At 38.1% G+C, this 25,323-nt stretch overlaps 1 protein-coding gene across 1 annotated transcript in view; it reads left to right on the plus strand.

The window, feature by feature from the left end:
• The first annotated feature begins 463 nt into the window (after positions 1 to 463).
• Positions 464 to 25,323, plus strand: part of GABRA2 (gamma-aminobutyric acid type A receptor subunit alpha2) — a 64,371-nt gene continuing 39,511 nt past the window's right edge. The window contains exons 1-2 of the mRNA XM_049793682.1: positions 464 to 798; positions 3,361 to 3,476. Coding sequence (XP_049649639.1) covers positions 728 to 798; positions 3,361 to 3,476 — 187 coding nt within the window. The 5' untranslated portion in view covers positions 464 to 727. The remainder of the gene's footprint in view (positions 799 to 3,360; positions 3,477 to 25,323) is intronic.

The following is a 25,323-nucleotide window of genomic DNA, read 5'->3' on the forward strand; positions in this document are numbered from 1 at the left end:
CCCTGACGGCCGCGGGCAGTGCTCGCCCGTGGCGGGCGGGCAGGGCTCCGCTGCGGTCCGCAACTTGTCGCCCTGCGGGGGCTAGCAGCCCCCGCCGCCCCCGCCCCGCGCCCCCGGCGGCGGCGGCTGTCGCCGGTGTTTTGCCGAGCAGCTGTCAAACGTGTTGGGCGCTCGGCGGCGGCGGCGGCGGCGGCGGCGGGGGGCGGCTCGCCCGCGGTCCCCGCACCGAGCCCCTGCGAATGGCACGACGCTCCCTCGCCGCCCGCCCGCCGCCCCCCCCGGCTGCGGTGTGCCGTAGCGAGGCGAGGAATGCTTAAACCCCGGTCTTTTTATATATACGGTTTTTTTGGTGGTTGGTTTTTTGTTTGGTTTTTTTTTGTGGTTTTTTTTGTTTTGTTTTGTTTTTTTTTAAAAAAAAAAATTTTTTTGTTCCTTTTCGTCTTGGGGCTTTCAGCTTACGGAAAAGGGAAGCATCTGATGCGTCTGCTCACATGCCACTTTTGATCATGCGTTGCCTCTTTGCACAGAGCAGGATCGTTGGGGAAGATGGAGATACAATAAGTTGCTAGTAGTGAAAAGTGCTGCAGAAATCCAGTGGTTTCCTTTCTCCGCCGAAGTGACATATTTTTCCTCGGGTTAAGTTGAAAGCACTGCTTGGCGGAGACTGGCTGTAGCTGAGAGTGGGTTTGTGTTTTTCTTGCACGGTTAGGTTTTGCAAAGAGCAGCGATGAAGAGGAAGCTGGCACTCTCCGAGATGCAGTTGGTTCTTCTCGTTTTATTGGTGTGGCTACCAACAAGGTGAGAGGATGTTTAATTTTGTTGTTCAGTACAAACATGTATGTTACGATCTGCTGAGGGTAAGCTTGTGTGAGGGGTTATAAAAGTATAGTATGTAGTAATGTACTAAAAAAACCCCCAACCAATCTTTCTTAGCTGTTTGAATGCAGTATTACATAGTTTCCAGAGCAAATGCAGTAGAAGGTGGTCTAGGGACCATATAAGCCTAATCTCTTGTCCTTAAACAGTTTGTGAAATGATGCTTTGCTTCACCATTAAAAAAAAATAATTCCTTTAAATGCCTTACTGGATCCCTTAAAGATTTATTGGAGTTAGTTACTGTATCACTGTGATTCTGTACTGTACGGAACAGCTAACATGGAGAGATAGATTATCGTGAAGTCAAATAGCAAATCACAGTCTCTAAAATACTGCTTGCATATTTTTTAATACGGGCATGCCTTTTTTTTTTTTTTTTGGTCTTTTTTTTTGGTCGACATAACAGAATTCAAAATGATACTTAAGCTTTAAACCTCTAGGTGGAGATAGCATACAACTTCACAGTCACATACAATAAAACAATAGCCTCGTTTATTAATCAACTTTTCTCATGTTGTTTAAAGTTCCCCATTTCTAAAGTGACAGCATAAGATAAAGTAATTTTAATCACATAATAGTTTTGTGTTGCTCACGGTCCCTAAACATGCAATTAATTGTAGTTTGTAACTTCGTTTTACTTATTTTGGGTCTGACTGCAGTAGGTCTTGTCCTAATATGGTAAGGGTCGTAAGCTAAATAATGCAAGTTTCCTAATGATTTAAGAAGTCTGCATTTATTTTTGTCTGTTTCCTAGTGAACAAAATATTTCCTGAAACTATGTTTCCCATTTCACTTTATGCCTAACTGTGGTGCAGTATTAGTTGAGTCACAGTGGGCCTGATCCTGCACACCCTACTCAAGTGAGTAATCTCACTGACGTCAAAGAGACTACATGCGTAATTAAGGAGTTTATGCCCGAGTAAAGTTTGCAGGATTTGACCCTAATTTGATCTAATTGTGTGATCTAATTTTTAAGTGGTATCTAGAGTTCAAAAATCTGTTGTATCTCAGAAGGAAGCTTAAAAAATGGCAGAGACTTACAGTACAGAAATAGATTTTAAAAATGCAAAATGAGCCATCCAGTAATATAAATTAAGAAAAAACTCTCACATCAGTAAAATCACACATGAAATTCTGGTTATCTGATTTTGGTTGATTCGGTGGTTTTTGTGATGGAGAGCACGGACCTGCAATGATTTACATTTAAATACTTCCTCCATGCTGTTGAATTGGGGACCAACATAAAGCCCTGTCTTTAATCATTTTCTAGCTTGCTTTAGAGAGAATGTCACCCAAACCTACTTTTGGTTTGGAGGAGGAAGGAAAGATGCTTGTTTTTATGGCATTCGCAATGCCTTGATCAGTGGTTCGTTTAGAGATGATAAATACTCAAACATTTCAGGTTAAAAATTTAGGTGCCCGAAAAAGGTATAAACGATAATGCGTCTAACATACGAGGCTTACTTCCTTGGTACTAATATTGCGGTATTAAGTAGGTAAGGCTGATGAGCTCACGCATTTCACACGCACGGTGCTTAAAATTGTTGGCACAGTAACACTTGCATGTGTAAGGCTTTCTGCATGGGAGTGTTTCCCTGGTATACGAAACCTTTGGTCTGGGTGTCCAGGTCCCAGAGGACTGTTCAGCACCACGGCTGGCTGGGCAGCAGATCCGTGTTTAGTGTTTTCCACAGAGGTATGACCCGTAAAGGCTGTAACATCTCTTTCTTTATCGGGGAAGTTTGAAACGATCGATGATCTAGAGATTCTTCTTGACACCTCATTTATGATTTTTTTTTCTAGCCAACTTTTATAGCGTTTGTCTGCATCTAGTGGAACATCAGAGAGTGCTTTTTATAACAAAATAGCATCTTAGAAACGTGAAGGCTATGCACAGCTATCCTGCAGCTTGCTCGTCAGCATTGTTGTTCCCACCCACCAAGTACTGACATCAGAGGACTCCCTGAGCATGATCGCTGGAGTTTTCCCTCATGTTAGTTCTTCTGGTCATGTACGTTACATGACCATTGGGTGGAAGCATATCCACAGGATTTACCCAGAGATTGAGTATACTTAGGTGAGGACAGAGCTGGGTAGAGCTGGCAGGAGACGGTTTTGTGCGTGGGAACCCGGGTTGTCAGTCCGGGAGTGACGCGCCGCCGAGGCCCGGGAAGCTCTTCTAGGCTTTTGCACCTGCACAGCTAAATATGTTAGTGGAGCCTGAAGTAGCGCTCACGGGGATGCAGTGTTGGGTAGAAGTAGAGGCTACTGGAAAATGACTTCCTGGAAATTTTAAATAGTATATTGTCGACTCTTATGTTTCTGAACATGTTACATATAAATTGTGTATTCATATACTCTTAACTACACCCTTCCTGTTGGAGGGCAGCAAGTTAAATATTCAAGGCCAGCCTGCAAAAACTGCATGTTGAATGTACTTTAAAACATATCTAGCACTTTCTAAAATGTAAAATGTCCATTTAGATCAGTGCTGGCTGACTCCCTGGAAGATGAAGCTAAGAATAACATCACCATCTTTACAAGAATTCTAGACAGACTTCTGGATGGTTATGATAATCGTCTCAGACCTGGATTAGGAGGTAATAAAAACAATTAAAGATTGATTTTTAAAAAATCAGTTTTAATGTTCAGATTTTATGCAGTGATATTCTTCCCTCAGTTTTTTTTTTTCTCCTAACAACTGGTATGTATCTTGATAAATTATTTATAACTCTATATTCACCCAGCTGAATCATTTGAAGTTTGAGGAAGATAACATCTATGAATGGAAAGGAGGCACTTTCACACATTTATCTTAAGTAAAAAGAAAAACAATCTGGTGATTTAACATAGTAAAACAGAACGAGAACAAAAATAACATCTAAAGCTGTTATTCCAGTCAGGGAATATTGGTTGAGCAAGGAATGCAGGCTTGATTCCCTGCAATGCGATGAGTGTATGTTTTCAGAAATCTGCACAAGTGTTTTGTGTGGTGTGTGTAAAATCCACATTTTGGATTCATTCCTTGTCCCAGTGAATTCAATGGGAATGTGGTACTTTTGACTTCCTTGGAATTAGGGTTTCACTGGTAATTAGCATTTTATTTCTGTGTGCCTTGCATGTATTTGGGCATTTGGGAAAAAAAAAAGAAAAAAGGGAATATTGGAGGATAGAGGTCACTGCATTCTTGTGCCATGACTGTCAGTTATTTTTCAAAATGTCAGTTCACATTTTCATTTTAAAGCTGTATGCCAGCTCATGTAAGAATGTAAGCAAGTAATTTAAATAATTTGTTTGGTGTTGGAAGTATTACTGTATAAAAAAGATCTCCATGGTATGGGGAGGGGCAGAATATCTTGTTTTTGATAGTATTTTATCTACTATTTTTTTTAATCTGCTATTTATGCTATCTAACATAAATATTTATGTATCGAATATATCACTGCTACTATTATTATTCGTAACAGTTTCAGTAACTGTAGTTTTCAACCTGGAGACTGTTTCAGCTTGCTAAAACTAATTCTAGTGCAAAATTCCTGGGAGCCATTCCTGTTCCTGTTGATTTCAGTAAGATCAGGCCCAAAGCTAGAGACCTGCTCTAACTTCCATGGAAATTACTCTAGCAAGTCCATTTGATCAAATTAGGAATTAGTTAAAGCTCATAGTTTTTAGCCAACACTCTTCCATCCTGACCTGTGGCTCTGCTGCTGTTCTGGTTCTGGAGAATCTTGTCTTGCATCTGACACAGCATAAAGTGGGAGCTGGTTCTGGCTGGAAACAGCTTTCTCATTATACATTAATCTTAACCTAGGATACCTTTTCATTTCCACTTCTGGCCTCTGACAGTGGAGACTTGTGAAATATTTTATATTTAAGGACTTTTTAATTTAGATGATCCATAAAATGAGACATACAGCACTGCTGATGTGAGAATTTATATAGTGATGTTTTACATGGAGATTCGGTTTCTTTGCAAAATACCCAGATTTAAGAATTTAGGCACACTAAAAACATACAATGCCTTGCAGGTGACTTCCAGAAACATTTCATATCACAAAGCTTGTGTTTAATTGGTAGGACTTTTAAAATCATGGTTTTTATTAGAAAAATAATGAAAAATTCTTTTCTTGTTTACAAAAAGGAACGTGCCATTTAATGAGAGCAGTCTGCAGTTCCTTTGCATATCATGTGTTCTTTTTCATACTAAAATTTATATTGCTGAAAACATGAATTTTAAAAATTATTTTTCTAATGGATTTTTATTTTAGATTTACCATTAAATCTACTTCAAAATACCTCCCTCTTTTTCTTTGCCAAGCCTCCTAGGTCATTAAAATATACTTTGGGAGCATAAAAATGAAAGAATTAACATCTGTTTGATATTGGCATACATGGCAATCAACCCATGCAGAACATGTGTGAAATGAAACCGTGTCATGCATATTAAACCGTGATGATTCATGATACATTAATCTTAATCTTCAAGAACACTTCAGTTGTAGATGGATGGATTCTCATAGTTTAAAAGAACTCTTATAAAAGCCAGTTGTGATAATCCATGATGTGAAATATACCAAAAAATGCTTTTGTACATAAAGCTTAGTGATAGTGGAGTTTCATATTTCAGGAATTTTGTGGCACTTTATTCCTCTTTCTCTATTGACCTGTACTCATAAAAGAAAAACTGAAATAATTAATCTTTTTTTTTTTAAAATACTATGTGCCTAGTGAGTACTGATAGTTTTAAAAAATGTTTTTTTATAGACTATTGCATATTGACCATGCCACATGTCATTAATTTAATATACTTAGTCTCAATTCTGTTCTACGTGCATTTATATGAATCTGAAATAATTCAGTTGAAACCAGTAGAGCATTTACTTTAGCATAGCAGCTTGCATTATCCTGCTGCACTACTATGACTGAGATCACAATCTGGCCTAACATGTGCTACAACAGAAATAGTCCAGGGTCTGAGATGGATTCTTTTAAAGTCTTCTGAAAGCAAGAGCTGTTCACCAGCCCACTTTCACCTGTTGTGAAAGACATTTTCAGAGATGTCTTACAGCAAAAATTAAGCTCGTTGTAAATAATTATGCATCTCAAAAATGTTTTTAATAATGAAAAGTGTTAGCTTAACACTGGCATTTTAGCTAGCTATTGACCAACAAAATGGAAACGTATAGGCTCTTTCAAAGACTGTATATAAATCCAACTAAGTAATTGTCTGTCTGGGAATTCGTTCTTGAATTTACGGATAGATCTATGATTAATTTTACTGGGAGACACGGTGTGAGTACTTACAGTATGTAACTTGATGCTTTGCTGATACATCAATACACTTCAGAACTGAGTACTATTTTCTATAGGCTGTTAAGGCAGCTTTAACTTTCACTGGTGATGCAGCTCTGTTGTATAAACAGGTTTTGGCTGTTGGCTAATGGCTGTCCTAGCAGCTGGGATCCTTGAATGATGTTTGAACACTATAGTGATGAAATAGCCTGCAAAATGGGTGTGGGTAGGGAAAAGAAGACACTGCACTGTCCCCTGAAGCCGGAGACATCTCGTATGACTTAGATAATACCCCGACCTACTGTGTTGATACCAATAGGCATGAAGGTATTCAAGGGGAGATAAATTTTGCTCTGTACTCATTTTATGCTAAGCACAGGACTGCAGCTGGAACACTTTTGACAGCACTTTCAGTTCTGACATGAACTGTTTTACCCAAACATTGGATGTCATTTCTGTTTAGACATAAAAATAAATTACAAGTTTGGTTTTAAAACAAATTCCCTGTGTCATTAGCACTAATTTGTATGAAATACAGCCATGCAAATGACAAGTCATAAAGGGTTTGATTGTTTCTGATTTTCTTCAAAATCATGAAGGTATTTTCTTCTATTTATTTCCTGTAATGTTTGCAAGACACAGGGTAGCACTTTTCCATAAATCCTTTCATTTTTATTAGCATATAGAAAAAGAAATCCACAAAACAATGGACACTAGAACTAAGTAAGGGACCAAAAGAGAACTTAGATCTTCAAATAATGAGACAACAGAATGTTGAAGCTGAGATACAGGAGTATTCAAACCTGGAAGTGATTGAATGACCTGTCTGCTCTTTCTGCTTTCCTCTGCCCCATGCACAGACATTTCCTTTTCTTAAGGGAAAAAGGGACATAGATTAAGGCAATCCCCTCTTTTAATATGTTGATGTTCTTCTGTATTAGGTGCATCAGCAAAAACATACGTATTTTTTAAAATGGTAGCTTCCTTTTAAAGATGAAAAAGAGGAAGGAAGGGAGAAGGAATGGAGATGGTGCTAGGATTTTGATACAACGTTGGATGCTTCAGTAGTCTTACCATCTCCATAAGCTATTCAGCCTCCTTCCTCACATTTGAAGTTGGTCATTTCCAGCAGCTACGGAATTTCTGTCAGTTCTACTCTCCCAAATTTATAAAATATAATTGAATAGAAGACTTAGAAAATATAAAATTTAAATCTTGAAAAAACCCACAAAGGGAAGTTACAAGGACAGAGGACTGGACTTCATAGCCTGAAGGCCAGATTTTCAGCTGCCAAATTAACATTGAAAAGAGCTGTGCAAATTTATACAATTTGAGGATCTTTCTACAAACGGTGGTCAGTCTCACCAGCTTCAGGAACAGCATTCTCACTGTAACCAAAGAAGTGAATGCTGGTTATTAAAAAACTGAGGAAGATCAGACAGTAGGTAGGTGAAAACTAAATGCTGCTGTGGCTCCATTTTGAAGGATCTGTCTCTGCTGCAGGGTGACATTTAGATGTTCTGATTGCTTTAAACAAGAATCTCCATTGCGTTTCACTTGTAGAGATACCAAACCCCTTTTTTCCCAACATTTTGTAAGTAAAATTGAACTGAGAAGGATTATCGCTGATTATTGCTATCAGAGAGATGATGAACAGTGAGCGCTTGCAGGTATGATCATTCATCTTTGCAGCCCTGGATATATTGTTGCATAGAATCGGTGTAGTAATGTCGAGTGATTAGAAGTTGTATGATGTGCTCACCAATATGAGCTAAAAGAGAAAAAGCGCCATTTTTTCACAGAAAACTCTATTCCCCCTCCCCCCCAAGATCAGGACAGATACATATGTATGTATGTATGTATGTATGTGTGTGTGTGTGTTTATCAAAGACTTGTGTGTCTTCAGTTGCCAGGAAACAAGGCCATGATCATATGCTGATAATCTGGAATATGTTAAATTTAGGGCAGTGTATTTATATATCTCTGTGATTCAGAGTTTTTAATCAGCTTTAGAAGAGTTTGTAGCTGTAGCAGTCCCCTAGCTGGGCATTCAAAACTTAGTGGTGTTTGTCAGCTTCATCATGCTTAATACACATTCAGAGGATCCTAAAAGAAAGTTCGACTGTTTTTGCTGCAGAACACTACAGGAAACCTTTCACTACTGTTTTTAAAGGAAAAAGTGCAGTTCCCCTGCTCAGTTCTGGATGCTTCCTGAGCCCTTCTTTGTTCCAGTTTCATATTTTGGAAATGGCAATGTCTCTCTGCCAGTGGTAGTGCAGAGCAATTCAGAGCAACACTTGCATTTCCTGAAAGCCCATTATCTGTGTAGTTATGCTGGGATACAAAGGAATAAACTACTGTATGCTCTTTCTTGGGCATACCTGGAAGGGTCACATGGAATCTGGCCATAATAGTGCTTTCAGAGGAGTCAGCGGGAAACTCAAATTAATTTATGTTAGAGTTGTGGTTAACGTATATTGGCAAAAAGCATTCCTTGTAAGAAATGGAAAAGAAATAGAGAGGAGGGTATGAAAATCTCATTTAATTAGTTGTCCAGGGTGTGCAGATGGTGCAAAAATCAAGGAACATAACTAACTCAGTAGCTATAAGCACTCTAGGGAATGAATCAATAGGAAAGGGGAAGGGTAAAATACCCTCAGAAACTGTTGTGATACTGAAGAAAAAAACAGCAAAAATGATGTAGGATAGGATAGTGGCTAAGCAGCTAAATGAAGCTTGCTTGCTTATTTATTTATTTATTTATTTATTGAAAGTCTGTGGATGAATTAACAGTGAAGATACCAAAATAATTCAAGTTACAACTGTGCAGAGTATTGCAATCGGGGAAAGTGTTGCACTGTGTAAAGTGGAAAAACACAAGAGTTAACAAAAATCTATGTACTTTACGGTAAAGTTAATATGCCTGTAAAGGAGCTTGTCTGGGAGGATCTCCCAGTTCACTGAACATATATATTCAGTATTTTCTTTTTTTTTTTTTCCTGGCAAACCATCAGCATTGCTTCTAATGCTAGAAATACTGCTGATGACACCAAGGCTGAATTAAGGCTTTGCTTACTTTTATCTCAGCTCCAAGGAAGACATGAAAGCAGATATTGCAGATTTCTGTGGAGCTCATTGGAGCTCATTGTAAATCAGACTGACGGGGTGGTTTAATTTTTCAGCTGGATTTGATGGGCTAAGACAAACATCGCCTTTTTTCAGCGATACATTTATTCTGGGTTATTTAGAAACTGGTTGAAAAGCAGTGGCCTTGCTGATATCCGAGGTGTTCTACTCTTGACTGCTTCCCACTAAGGGCTCTTATCATGTTACATAAATATTGCAATGAGTTTGCTATCCGAAATATAGAGCTGCTTCTCAGCTGACTCAGGCTGACTAGTTTTAATAGCCAAGTACCAAAGGATTGCAATACTATAGTTCCAAAATTTTTATTACCCTTGTGAAATGATACAATTTGTGTAATGCCACCTGAATTGGAAATATAATTATTATTTAAATAGTCTAACTCCAAAACGTTTTCAGAAATATTTAAGCACATTAGAAATTCATCCAGGATATCTTTTGGGGGATTTTCATAGATTTCATGGATTTTTGGTAGTGGATTTTAACCAAGCAAAAAGTGAAATTAAAATCTAGAAATCAATGTGTGTGTTGCTTACAACGAAAAAAATGTTAGTCATTCTGTAATAACAGAGACACATTTTGTAATACAAAATTAATAGTATTCTGGGTTACACTAAAAGGTGTACTTACAAACAGTATCAGGGAAATCCTTTAACGTTTACTGCTATGATGTAGCCATGGAGTACTCAGTTTTGTATATTCTTTGTATAGGAGACACACAAAAAGTTATGTTTCAAATCTTTTCTTCAATAAGGTATACCAAAAAAAGAGTGTTAACTAAAGCACATAAGAAGGAAGCTATAGAGATCTCTTCATTCAATTGTATAATCACCTAAAGGTATTAAGAAAGTTTAGGTGACGAATTATTAAACCAGCAGTTAATAAAAGCATTGGCGCTCTTTGAATTTTGGGTTTTAGATACATGGGACACAGATGATATTTGGAATACACCGTCCTTCACAGAGCTGGAAAAATGGACCTTAGGAGTATGTTTCATTTAAGGAAAAATGGTAGTTACATCATATTGTGATATGAGTAGGCATCAGCGTTTTCGTGATGGTTTCTGGTCATGTGACAACAACCAATATTTCAGCAAATAGTCATGCATAACCTTCTTTCAAGACAAGTCATTGTCAAGTTTTGACATTTTATTTTCAATGGAAACTAAAAACTTGGGATTAAATGGACATGCAGAACTCCTTCAGCTTCTTTGTGTAGAAAAGATTAGTGTTTTTTAACCTTAGTTATTGCAGAGTCTAGTGGCAAAGATATATTTTTATTTCCTGTATTTTAGCACCCCATAAAGAAAAACTGCCATGAGACACACCTGCTGCTATGTATTTATATTCTGCATAGCATAACAGGCTTCTACTCCTTTCAAGGCCTAATTGTGGTGAAAACAATATAACAAATATATAAGCTTTGTTTATAAAACATAATCTAAAATGACAAAAAAATTAAGAAATATTATTTCCCCCCCGCCCCCCCCTTAGTTTTACTAGGCAAGCTCATAACTCTTAGGCCAATGATGGTAGTTTTCAATACAGTCACAGAGGTGATGGTTGCTCAGAGAAGTGGTGGAGTCTCCATCTTTGTGGAGACACTCAAAATTTGGCAGAATATGACCTGGGCAACCTGATCTGTCTTCAGAGCTGGCTCTGCTTTGGACCTTCCAAAGGTGCTTTTTAAACTGAATTATTCTAAGATTCTGTGACTTAACAACTAGCAAGACATTGAAATAATGGCAGAAATTTTCCATCTTAATTAGCAACTGTGAAAAAATTAAATTTAGAATGTCAGTTCTGGAAGATACAGCTGAATAAAAATACCTGTGTAGATGAAAGGTCTAGACTGCCTCTAGACAGCAGAATGCACAGTGTTGTACAATTCTTAGGCTTATTATTAATAAACAATCCACTGTGATGAATAGAAGATTTGGGGTAAACGGGAAGGGTCTGGAAAGATGCAGAGGACATACTCTTTTTTATGGTCTTTGCCTTGGATTTTCTAGCATTCATCAGAAGCTGGGACTTGACTAATGGACTAAAAGTGACTGTAGCCACATTTTTCCCACTATCAACCATAACCTGGAGTCCTGAAAAGGGTTAAATATGGGAAAAGACAGTATTTTAAAGGAGAGGCACTGTACTTCATTGAATCATTCCCAGTTTGCTTTGTCATTATTAGATGGGCAGTGTACAGGGAACTGAAAAGCTGTAGAACACTGTGTATCCTAGAGCTCAACACCTCCTCAGGAAGCACCCAGGAACCTCTAAATCCTGCCCTTCTGAAGAATCCTGCCCTTCTGCCCTCTCCATCGTGCCCTGACGGAGGTCTTCCTTTTTTCTTCTTCTGTTTTCATAGTTGCCTTTTCCCTTTCTAAATACCTGTCTATTTCATATATCCTTCTAGAAAATGCCCAACTCTTTTCTTTGACCAAAATTCTACGAATTTATTTCAGTCCATCTAAATATAGCTTTCCCCAAATCCAGGCCAGACATGCCATGTAGATGCAGCTGTCTAATTTTGCAATTTTTTTTTGTGGTATGAAGCCCAGTCTTGCCTTACCCTCTTCCCAGGTAGAGTCGCTTACATCCAGCTGCCTGAAAGATTTCATATCTAATGAAACTGGATTGGGGAGGTTGAAATGATGTGAAGACAGACTCCTGGGTAGGTAGAAAGCAAAGATCCTTCTCTACCCACGGATTCTATGGCCTTCCTTTTGTGCCAGTACAATTTTGTTGATGTTGTTGAGTGGTCTGAGATAGATGTGTTGCTTCTGGCAGTATTCCTGACTACACACTCCTGCTTCTGTTTTCTTGGAGTGCCACCATTTCATGACCATTTCTAACAATAGCCTTTTCAATGCATAATCTAGTGCATCCAATTTTTAGCATTAGTAGTGTGTAGAGAGAGAGGTATTTCATCAACAAGGATCATGCAGAAGGACACTGTAATTGCCTGTACATTAAAACTGCATCTGCTTTGTTTTTTACAGTATTTTGGTCTGTATTAATTGTTGGTACTAGTAGCTGTTATTAGTGGCTACTAGTAGTATCTAACAGTAGCTTCTAAAGACTCCTAAGAGACAGATACGAAATAGAACATGACACTGTTTTTCAACAACTTAGCATTAGGGTAATACAAGCCGAGGTGAAAAACCACTATGAGCAAGGAACAGGGGAAAGGGCAGGAGGGCAGGACAATAGAGATGGAGAGTGAAGGAGGGAGGTAAAATGGTAATACTAAACATTGGACACTTTTAAACACTGGCAGATTAAGACAGCTGAATGATAGTTTTTTCAAATACCCTTTGGAAACCTGAAAGTAGAATAACATAAGCAGTTTTATCATTATGGTATATGCATGTATTTAAATTTCTGACATTAATGTTTTTCAACAATGAGTCATCTGTCTCAAAAAGCAGCTATAGAGGATATATTGGATAACATTTTGTGTTGCTGTACAATTCACCAGCCAGCTAAATTAAAGCATCAGCAGAAGATTTTGAATTAATACTGTCAAAAGTCTAATAAATTTTAATGATAAGAATCAAAGCACTTTAATATGCCAAGATTAATCTTTAAACACATTTTTAGGTCTTTTTTTTCAGGTTAATGCTTGAATTAAATTAATCACAAGCTAAAGGAAGTTTTGTTTACCACTGTCATCCTAAGAATAGTTTGCTTTATAATGCAGAGTATGTCAGCACTAGTTCTCTGAAATTGTCTGTACATCAGGAAGGTATGATTCTGCTAACCTTCTGGAAACGGTGGTGCTATTTGGGAACCATTTGTGTGATTACTTTGTAGCACATGGCTCTTGATTTACATTCCATAATTCCTTGCCATATGTTGAGGGCTATTTAATAATTAGAGCAGTTAACTCTGTGAAAGCAGTGTAAATCAATTTCCCTTTTACCTGGGATTATTGTGCACATCAGAGGACATGAAACATTTTAGTGAAGTTGTGTAGCTGCAGTCAGCAATTTGATTTAGTTGCATCTGACCAAATTTTTTAATCTAACATTTATTTTTTATGTCCATATATACATATTTGGTCCTGCACATGCATTTTTTTTGTTGAACCAGTAGAGATCATGCATCTTAATCTGCAGTTTGTTTGGGAAAACCATGGATGCCCCATGTTCCATCTCTTTAATCTGTCTCTTCTACAAACTGTAAATTAAGTATCTATCTTGTAATCTTGTAGTGTTATGACTAATGGAATTGATTGCAATCCAAATTCACTGTTCTGACACATAGCTCAATAAGTATCAGTTAAAAACTGATGTACGCTGTGAAACCTATGTGTCCATTATATGTGCATTATGGCTTTCCTCACAGCAGTGACACTGAAAATGTATCAGAGACCTCAGACTACTTTGCAAAAGGGGTGACTTTTATATCTGAGTAAATAGAAAAGGTACATAAGGGTGAATAACCAGCAGGTATCATCCACTACTGGTAATGGAACAGATCCATGTCGCTAAGCCCGAGTACGGTGCTCTGTTTTACCAGTCACATAATTTCTAATACAGATTTGACCTGAGTGGAGAGGTTTATACAGAAGATATATTCCACCTGGAAAGATGACTTCTAAATAAGCTAGTTTTTTGAAACTCCCAATTTTTTTCTTGAAGTGTTTACAGACTGCTTGCATTTGCAGTCTTTCATGTGAATGCAGTTTCCTGGAGTTACCTATCTGCATTTAACACCTTCTTCTGTTTTAATTTAAAAAAATCACATCCTTTTGATCCCTTAAATACCTGAATGTCAGAAAAGCAATGTGTCTTCTGACTGAAAGATTGCCCTGTCATTAAGAGTTGTTCTTCTCTTTGTTGGTCTCCATTTCTTGGTGCTGATTCTTTCATCCAAGAGAAGTAATGTCTTCCAACACATTCCCTGCTTTTTCTTTCTTGTATCCGTTCTCAGTTGTCCTAAGATAATAGGTTCTTCAGACCACTTCTATCAGGAGATTGGAAGTTATTAGAACGATCCTTTTCCATTCCTTCAAGTGTGTGAGCCTTTCAGCACAACACCAGAGAGCAGAAAGGGAATGGAGGGGGAAGGAGAGTCTGCATTTATCTTCAAGAATTTAGAGGTGGGTTGAAGGGACAATTCCTGCCCTGAATACACCAGGCTAATGTTCTAGATATTTCCTTCTGACTGACAATCTAAATGCTAATGCAGATGTCTTTTTATTCTTATTATTTGAAGTAATTTATATTTTTCACAATTTATAGGCTTACTGAATGAGGCATAAAGTCCCTCTGGATGAGAAGAGGCGAGGAGCAGTTGTAGTGTGGAGTATATAAATGAGGAAAACCAGAAGTTTGAGCCTTAGATTCAGTGCTGTGTTGATAAAACCGTTCTGCCATCCTGAGGGCATGGCATCTCACAGACTGTCCTTATCAATGTCTATAGTATTAATTGAATACCAAACAGTGAACTCCTTTCTACTAGATCTTTAAATGTGAACTTGGTACTGCATTGCCTCATGCAGTTTCTGAACAAAAGGGAAGATATTTCCTCCTGGAAAAAATAAATATATAAATAAATATGAGAAGGGAGAAATATAAATGTCTGTTGTTTGAGATAAGGGAGTGGTCACATCCTTAATAATCCCTTTCCATCTGCTGGGTGCTAAAAGCTGTCAGAGAATTCTTTATTTTTTTTTACCAGGCATTTTGTCTTTAGTTGACCTTAAAAAAAAAAGAACAGATAATCTTGTTTGCTAATTCATAATATGCTATTTTTAAAATAACCAATTGTTCTAAAATAATATTCTGTGGTAGATGCTGTCTGCATTTTCACAAAGCTATAGTATCTGCTTAGAAGAATATGCACTTTAAGAAACTGGATTCCAATTAAACTCATATTAGGCATTGTTTCAAAGAAAAAAAATACTGTTTTGTATTTTCTGCCTATAAAAAAAACCCTGTTAATTTAATATTAAAAGCAGATCCTTGTCCCAAATATATAGCCTTTCCACATATAGAAGTCTGATGGGTTCTGAAAGTCCCATGGACAGCCAGAGGGGAATTCTCTTGTCACAGGCAACCATAAAAGACAAATTTGAGGCTGCTTAATCCAAGCTCTGGGAGTATCCTGGGAGTATGTTTTAGAGGAGATTCTGGGAAACACTGCTATCTGTAAAGTAGCTTGGAGACATTCAAGTGACTCAGACGTGGGACTTTTGAGTGCTACAGTACACTTCTTGCAGGCGCATTATACAACCTTAATCTAAGGCCTTTTTTTTTATTATTATTATTAATGAGATAACAGAAGAGTAACTTACAACTCTGTAACACGTTAAAGTGGGATTTAAAAAAAGATTGCCCCATTACTGTCCATGTTATTATTTTTTGCTCATTTGGGGAGTACCTGTTCGATTTAAGTGTTAGTATGATTCTCTGTTGGGTCAAGACATGAGCTCGTCATTTGTCAGGACTCCTGTTTAGCAAGAAGCTTATTATCTATGACCATCCCACGGGTTGTCCTGCCAAACAAAAAAAAAAAATGTTAAGAATAAAAAAGAAGCAGCTTGGCAGCCAGTGTGATTTGTGCTGTGTCTCAGACCCCATACCTCTATTCCACCTTTCCCTGCACTACAGCAACCATGGGGATCAGGGAAGTGCACAAGAAAAAGCGTGCCTACCTGTTCTTATGCACCCAGAGTGCATAAGGGTATTTAGGGTGTTAACATACACACAACCTCCAGCTGATTTTAGTAAGTCCATGCTAGCTTTTTTGAAAATATTAGAGTAGTCTGGATAAACGTTAATTTCCTGTACTTCATAGTTATTTTACCTGGCTTAAAATAGGAACTGCTGGCTGGTTGATAGAAGGATTAGAATGCTGTCTCGTTTTTTTGACAGTGTGTCACAATCTTCTGAAATGCTATTACAGAACTTCATACAGCGTTACCTATTAAAAATATATTCGAGACTCCTGCTGCAAAAAATGCATTAAGAGTGCCCACTAATACACAGCTCTATTAAATAAAGGCACTACCTTTTCCTTCCATTGGTTCCTGTCATGCTTGAATGCAAAGTACAAGGCTAGCAAAAGATAAAAGAACTGTAGCTCCATTTTTAATGAGTGTATGATCCAGGACTAAGTAACCAGGCACTATATGCAGACAGTAAAATTAATCTGTCTGAAAGGATCATCGTTTTCAGTGCTTTCTGATGTCTGTTGATCTCTAGAGGAGCTCCATCAGCCTTTGAGACATCGGAACATGTGAATTTCATACTTCATACATGTGAAATTTCATACATGAGAAATGCATATGTAGCAGCAAGCCTTGGGAAAATGCTGACCTCTGGCGACAGTGAGTGTTTGCCACAGAACAACCAAGACTGTTCTTCCCAGAGCTTCATCCCGGTTTCTGTCAGCTCCAGGGTGCCAGCTGTTTTTGTCACGGCTGACCACACAGACAGGCATTCTCCAAAGGCTTCCTCTGAAGTTGCCCATCACCAGGGGAAGCCTTTTTCACTGACTTCAGTGGGTTCTGGCATGCCACCCAAATCTTCGCTGAATAATTAACAAGGGTAATAAGCACTGTGACAGTGTCTGTTTTAGCTTAGAAGAAGTAGTGTGTAGCCAAAGGGTGAAATCCTGTATGTATTATGTATATATTATCACAGTTCCTTGATCGTTCCCGTGTGACTTCTGTGGCCATTTCACGTGTCCTTGATGTGGAAGGACTTTGACCTCTGGTGTTCTTCCAGGGAATTATGAGAATTTGGGGTTTTTTAGTTTGGAATGTGGGAAGGTACCGAAGGAGAGGTGCTTTTCGTAACTTGTACTTTCACTGGCAAGTTGACGTGTTACCAGCATAAGCCAATGTGGCACCTGAAATCTAACCTGCAGAAAATCTAGGCTGAGTGATCTCGGTTAGAAAAACGTCTGGACCTCTGTAAGAGGAGATGAACAAGCAAATAACCTAGCAACTAAAATCAAGGGAGTCATGTGCCATAAAGGCATATCTTAAGAAGCCCAGACTCTGCCACTTCATGACTGCAAAGAAAAACCTGAAGGTGCTGCTTTTTTAAAATGATACTGCTGTTATGGGGAGATGTGTTCTGGAGTACAGGAGGGGCTGGCAGAGTGAGTGTACCAACTGGGATGATTTATAAATGCTGCAACTTGGAATAAAGTACAGAGATTAAACCTGAAATTAGTCTAGAAAGGTAATGCAGCAGAATTTGACACGATGTTCTAGGACTCTTAAGTACCGAGGTCACAAAATTCATTTACAAAAATTAAGAGAGAGAGAAAGGCTTCTGAATATAAGTTTCTAAAATCTGAAATAATTTTGGGAATTGTTCTGCCTTACCTGCATGTTATGGTTTCCTTTCTAATAGCACAAGCCTCTAAGCTGAGTAAATGGAAATACGGTTGCATGGGAATAATAACTTTGCCATCCCTACTTGTGTGATGACACCGATTCAGGTCGGTCCAAATAATTACTGCTCCACTTTGTCAAAGTCTGCTCCGTTCCATTTCCAGCCTTGTTTGAGTGCTCTTGTTTTCTTTGTCTTCCTCTGTCTCATTCTTTAGACAGTGTTGAGGCACTCTGGTTCATTTTAGCTTTATCATGCTCATCCAGTTGATGTAAACAATGCAGTAGTCCCATTTGTTACTCAGCCTGGTTATTATATACAACCTCTTTGCATCATGATGGAAGCTGTAGTGTCTAAAGGGATAAGGTTTAGTGCTGATGTTTTATTTTTCATTTGAATGCCATGTAGCTTTGGTTTGCTGCCAAATGTGTTGTGTGTTAGCTAAGTTCATTTTACTTCAACATTTTAAGTAACCCATCTCAGTAAGATCACATTTTTTTCCAGCCAAACTCAACCACATTTTCACTTTCATGTTTCTATTGAACATTTTGTGCAACTCCAACTAAAAATGACTCACATTTGTTGTTTATTTTAGAGCTGAATGCTTTTTAATTCTTTTTTCTTGGTGTGTAAGGATGTAATGAAAAGGGAACAAATTTTGATTTGGTGGATTTCATGGTAATTTGGCTTTATGGGAACAGATTTCATATTACCCATGTGCTTAGAGTGCCCTTCCCAATGATTTCATTCACTCCTTCTTGTTTCAATTTTCATCATTTTGTTTCTCCCTTTCTTAATTGTACAATAGTCAAGACTACTTTTTAGAATTACTCAGTTGTCTCAAATGTTTATACAACCAAAGCATCTATGTTGTATTAATATCTTTACAATGAACCTGTAAATTGGAGGAATACTCTGTTTAAAAGATAGGAAAAAAAAAATCCAGAAAGATGTCTAGATAGTTAATTGCTGTCTTACTCACTTGGCAGCTGATACCTCTGAGATTGTCAAAATGTTGCTTGAGGTGCCAAAAGTCTCTGAATTCCAACAGTAATGACCTAATGGCTGAGAGTATCTACATTTCTTCTTTTCCCCCTGCAAAGAACCAATTAAGTTATGCACTTCTGGGTTGCTTTGAACTCTCTCATGTTTAAATTCTGGCAGGATTCAAGCTAGACACTGGTTGATTGGTTGGGCCGATGTGATATGGGCTGCACGAGTCAGTACAGTAGCCTTCTCATCAGGGATGAAGTATGTTCTAGCTTAAACATCTCATTTATTCTCTACCTGATTTGCAAAAGGGATCTGAATCCATGTCTCCCACTTTCCAACTCTGTTAACTAGACACAAGGCTTTTGATTGTTCTGGAAGAATGGTTTCTTTCACTGGAGATGTTTTACTTTGTATAAAATATCTACACGTTTGTCAGAACATGGACTGAGACCTATGTTTTGTACTGCTGGACTGTAGAGCCATTCACAGTCTTTACCCAGTCAGCCCCATACAGACTGAGGCCTTAGGTTTGGCAATACCTACATCTCCTGGACCCCATGTATAGTGGAATTCATTGCTTCAAACAGCCGGGTCTCCTTTGTGGAACATGGGGAAAGCTAGACTTGTTGGCACACCTCAGAAATGGTGTAGGCATGGCCTTAACTGTCTGCAAAAGTGGTTCATAAAGTCAATAAACTGAGTGGGGATCTGTCAAGCTAACTAATCAACAGCTGCTGAAGAGAGGCATGTAGCTGAATCCTTTTCTTACCAACACAGGTGAAACATCCAAGTTTGGGTGGGAAAACATAACCAGTCTCCAATTCATCTGTTCAGAGTGGTGTGCCCCCTCTAGAGCTCATGCCATTCCTCCTTTCCTGAAAAGAGCCATGAGAGTAGCTTGATAGCCTGGGATGATGGAAACTTGTGTGAGAGAGAAAGCACCTCTTGTCAAGTGCATGCTTTGATTTAAAGCAGAGACATGAACTCAAGTTACTGTGTGTCAGGGTCTGTCTTGACCACGAAAGTGAATTTTCTAAGATAGGGCATGCTTCCTCAGTCTTTGGAAGGAATTGTTCTGCTTTGTGTAAATAATTAGATATTGAGCAGAGACTTCAATTTATGTCTGCTATATCCCATGAGTACTGCTAGGCTGTGGAATCAGTCTCTTGCTTGTTTTCTTGCTTTCTCTCTCAAAGTCTTTCTGGCCCAGTAAATTTGTAATTATTTATAGTTTGAAGAACTCGTTGGGACTTGGTTGAGAGCCAGTTCTTTAAGCTGCTTGGCAGCATCAGGATATTTTTGCCTTAAGGTGGAAATATAAGCAGCCAGGGAATTTTAGGTACTTACAACGTTAGACAGGAATTTGGGACTAAAGGGGATTCAGACAAATATAAGTGCAAAATTTAGTCATTATGATCTGGACCACAGAGACATTCAGATTAACTTTTATTGATTTAAGTGGAAACCTGGAGCTTAAATAACTTTGTGGAGCTTGTCCAATATACTTAAAAAGATAATTGGGCACCAAAATCAGTCTTTAGCCCTACCCTTGAGTGACTTTCTCAAACTTGCAGAGAAGGTCTGTAATAAAGTTAAAACTGCACCTCAAGTGTCACTTGTATCCAAGGCTCTTCATTCATAGAGGACCCTTTGGAAAAGTGTTTAATTTTGTTACCTGAAGTAATAAGGTTTGCAAAATAAAGCTCTCTTGGTAGAGATAGAGAGAAGAAAAAGTAGTAAAGGTAATGTCTGTGTATGTGATCTGCACTCTTTTCTTCTTTTTGAGTGAGAGATAAACCTCAAATCTGTCATAGGCGTGTGAAAATCATCTTAGTAACATGTAAATATATCACTCAGCACAGAGAAAACTTTTTAATTTTCCATTTGCTAGCTGAAAACAGTGCTCTTACAGTTTGCACCAATGTCTTTTACATACAGGAGAAATCTCAGTAATTACCCAACTGTGGAGATGTATCATATTATTTGAGTTGCAAATATGCCTGCATTTCATTCTGTGCACATTTTGTGAATAACCTACACCTAAACGAGACATTTGTTCAGCTAAAAACATGTCTGAAAAGTTTCCCCAAGTCTTCTGCTACAGAAGAAAGGATGTTGACAGTTAAGCTAAATATTTTTTCCAGGTTAATGTGTGTTTTTTTAATGGTCAAAAAGTCTCACTCATCTCTAAAGATACACCTACTTTTAAGTGAAGTTTTGTTTTACAGTAAATTCTCCCTCAAGTTTATATTTTCCTGCTATTCCAGACCAGCTATCTTCAATTTCAGAATAATAAATACTACTTTTCTGAAGTAAAAATTCCAATGCAAGAATGGGCTTATACACAGCACCAGGTATTTGGTTAGTCTAAATGACGTAATGGTATTTATTTCAAGAGTATGGTATTGCTTTACAAGGTTGCCCAGTTCTGTGTAGGTCTTTGGAGGGTCTCTGATAGTCTTTACATGGAGCTGTCTATTTAGTATATGATATAATATCTGTTAATAGATATAAGCTCTTCAGAGGGAAATCAGTTGGGCTCTGTTAGCCCACTGGCTTTCAATTCCTGTATCTTTCTTGACAATATTTTCTCCAGAATATATTCTTGTTTCAGTCAACACCATGAGAAATCAAGTACAGCACCAGATTCAGGTCTCTTTTACACCAGAGTGAATCAAGAGAGCAGCTGTTAACAGTAACACAGGTATTACTAGGTCTTACTGGTAAGCTTACTCTACCTATGCTTCATTAAAGATGGAGATTTGAAAGAGAAGTTTACTTATGGCTCTTATTAAGAAATTGTCTTGCCAATAGATCAAGGATAGAGTGAGGCTATTGGAAGTGAAGCGCTAATGTCAAGGAGGGAATTGAATTTATTTCTTCTCACAGTTGGCTTCAATTTACAAATTGGAAGTGTATTTATGTAGACACATGTGGCTTTGAAACGGCTGTAATTTAACAGTGGATAATGAATGAAGATGCTGAGTAGCTGGATAGGTAAAACTGTCACCTAAAGCACCAAAACCAAATACAGAGAAGAACTGGCAGAACTGTATTTTGAAATATCTGCATTTTTATGGATTTTACTGCCCTTATGGCTCCATGTTGCATGACCTCCTCTGACCCCCATTCCCTGCCAGCCAGAGAGTGTCTTGAGCTGTCAGCAGACACACTAAGGAGCTTGTCAGATAAGGGCAGCGTGTTGAGTTGGAACAGTGTTTGATGGATTAAGACCCTGGCTGTTTCACCTGTGCAATTCCTGCGTTGTATTATGAATGACAATTTCAAAGCCTTTGGGCAACATTGCCAAGCATACCCTTGGAGACCATATTACAATGTCAGAAGAATGTCAATTCCAGCTAAATAATTTTTTATAGCAAAATAATTAAAGTAACATCAGGCTTTTGACAGCATTTCTACAAAAACTCAGAAATCCTCAGTTAAGGCTCCCACAGCACTGCAACTTAACCTCCTCTTTTATTTTTTGTTAACATAATTAAAGAGCAGTATTTTCTTTTCTTTCTTTCTTTTTTTTTTTTTTTTCTTTCTGTAGCAGCCCTTCAGTTATAGCCTTGCAGTGTTCTCCTGGGTACTATTTACTCTACATGTAAAATAATGTTTGTAAGAAATTGTTTCATGCTATGCATTAGAACTGCATATGTATATTTTAAAAGCTCTGTCCCACCAAGAATACTTTTGATGGTTTTGGATTACCTCAAACAGATTGGCTTTTATTTTAGCTGCCCAAACCCTGGCTTTACAGTTTTATTAACTAAAAAAAAAAAAAAAAGAAAAAAAGTCCAACACAATTTATTAGCCTGTTTCTTGTGAAAATAGCCTTGACAGAATGGATAATATAGCCAGCTTCATGCAAACAAATATCTGGAACCTTGTTGATGGTCCACTCTGAAGACTTCGCAATGATTGCACTCCTTTCTTCTCTTCTTTTAAACATACCTAGAATGAGCCATGCATGTTTTGTCCCTACTATCTGCGAAGAAACAATTGTAGATTATTTCGGTGACAGGAGAGAAGGAGGGAGCAAAACACAGATAATTCTCAAATTTGATGAATATTCAGAAAATTTATTTCAAAGAAAGATAATCCTGCCTCGGAGTTCTTCAGGAAAGGGAGAGCTCTCAGGTGTGCTCAGCCCTGCATGTCTAGCTACCCCATGTCACAGACACTGGAACCCTGTGTACCTCTTCAAAGATGCAGGCAGCTGAAGGGACATTTGAAAGAAAGCAGAGAAGTTTTGAAAACTGCCTGGCAGGCAGCAGTCCAAAGGAACTCATTCAAAATTGAATTGCCTCTGTGGAAATTTCCAATTTTGACAAATTGGTAAATGCTGATGAGGAACCTTTTCATCTGACTTTTCTGACGATCTCCATTACTCAACCTGTGATTGATTTAGACTTCAGCCACTGCAAATTCTCTGCCAAGCAGCCTACTTCAGCTGAGCCAGCTCTTCTACTGAGGAACAAGTCAGCAGGACTCAGACCATCAGAGAGGGTATCCCAGAAGCATGAGAGCTGGCGTAATGGAATGGACAAAGGCACTGATACCAACTGTAACTAAGCTCTGAACTCCTTTTCTAATTTTTGATGAGTCAATGATGTTGACATTTTCCAGTGTGGATGCTTAATGTTGGACAGCTGAAGCCAGATTTGGTAACACCTGCCCTTCACATTACTTACACATCATTTAATCCTTCTGCCTCAGCTTCTCAAGTACAGAAAAATTAAGTTAATAAAGTTATTATCTTCAGAGAGAGGTTATTATAATTAATGTTTGTAAAATCCTAAATGTAATTAAGCCACACAGTAAACCTTCCAGCTAAGGATAGATAAGGATCTATAAATCTTCTGCAATTTGCTACATTTATACATTTTCTTACTTTCTGAATTTTTTTTCAGTATTGATATCATGAAAGTTCAAGTAAGGAAAGGAAATCAGGAGAAACCAGTGCTTAAGAACCATGTGAAACTTGATCTTAATAGTTATTGCTCTTACTGCTTCCATAGGACGTGTTTTTCTTCCTCTCTTTATTGTTAACTTTCTTGACTTTTTGTCAGTTTACCTTGGCTTCCATTTTCTGAGAAATTGGCCTAAGCTAAGTCAGATAAGGCTTCTCTTTTAACATTCATGACCATGCCTTGGTCATCGTTAGAAACGATGCTGTAATAGCATTTGCTGAATTTCAGAGCACTTCATGTGGTGATGGCATCTACATGTCATATTCTTTGCCTGAGATTTTTTCCCCTAAAAGAAGCATCAGAAATAGAAACTATGTCCTTACCCTTTCCTGTTCCTGTTTCTTTGTTTAACCTTCAAAGGCAGTGATTCAGAATAACTTAAGAGTTCACGACTATAAATGAGTCAGCTACCCGTCCTCCCAACAGAGGGTTCGAGGGTTCTTTAAAAAATTGACAGTTTTTCAAAAGCACTAGGCCTCTGTTGATTTAAGCACTTTTGAAAATCAGGCCTTTTAGTTATGTGTTTACATGTTAATTGAAGAAAAAGATTTTATAATTCTAGTAGAAAAAACTTGTCCTTAATTTTTCTCAAAAAACCCAGACTCTAGATTTGTACACAAACACATGTTGCGTTGAACATTTTTTAGCTGAGTACATTTCTTTGGCTTTTCCAGAAGCACTGATGATCCAGAACTGTTTGAATCTCCAGTGGGCCAAGTGTGATGACTTGTGCTGTTGTTGACAGAATGTGAGTTATAAAAAGCCTGTAACTGTGATGCCTGCTGTATGAATTCTGATTAGAGAGTCCATCTGAAACTGTGCTTTGTGCCTCTGAATTGTTTTCAGTAAGTTACTGGTGGGACAAAGTAGAATGTCTTAATAGAGATTTTATTTGTCGAGCATGTATTCTTTCAAAGCAATAGTTACAATATTTGTTCTAAAAAAGGAGATTAATTTTTTCTTTTTGTAGACACTGATTCTGAAACCCTGAGTTCAAATTTGTAATTCAGAGGAATCTTTACTGTAACACTGTGTAAAGTAACAAGGAAGAAACAGACACAAGGCTCAGGCTGCTAACACTAACAGATCATAACAGGAATAATTCAAGATTTATTACATTTCAGCTTCTTTTGTCTTTAAGGACCAGTTTCCTTGTATGTAGTGTATGAGCAGAAACTTAAAAAATATGCAGAATTTTGAGAGAAAATAGGAGGCAGAAATCAAAACCTGCCAGCTCCTCTTTTGTGTACTTTCTTTTTTTCCTGCCTTCCTTTGTTCTGTTTCCTTATCCTTTCTTTTCCCTCAGTCTTCTCATCTCTTGCAACTTTTCAGCTTCACTTGTCCCTTTCGTACTCTGTTTCAAGACGTTCTACCTGCTCCCTTCACCCTCTGCCACAGTGTGGCTCTCGCCTGAGGAGAAGCAGCCTGGTGGAGTGCCTGCCGTCAGGATCACCCCTCACTTCGGGGGAGAGCAACTGGTTGCATTGAAAGTCACTGGTGTCACACCATTGCCTGGAGCTATGCTGGTTTAAGGCAGTTGTGGCAAAAAAGAAAGAAACGCTCATGATTAATTTGCATCCATTCCCATTCCTGAGGCTATCAGGGATGAATTTTCCCCAGGACTTTTTATATACATTGAAGTGCTTATCTGCATTATGAAAACCTGAAATGAAGCTCTTGCAGCTGAGGATC

This window comes from Accipiter gentilis, chromosome 3 (assembly GCF_929443795.1).
Source record: "Accipiter gentilis chromosome 3, bAccGen1.1, whole genome shotgun sequence".
NCBI lineage: Eukaryota > Metazoa > Chordata > Aves > Accipitriformes > Accipitridae > Astur > Astur gentilis.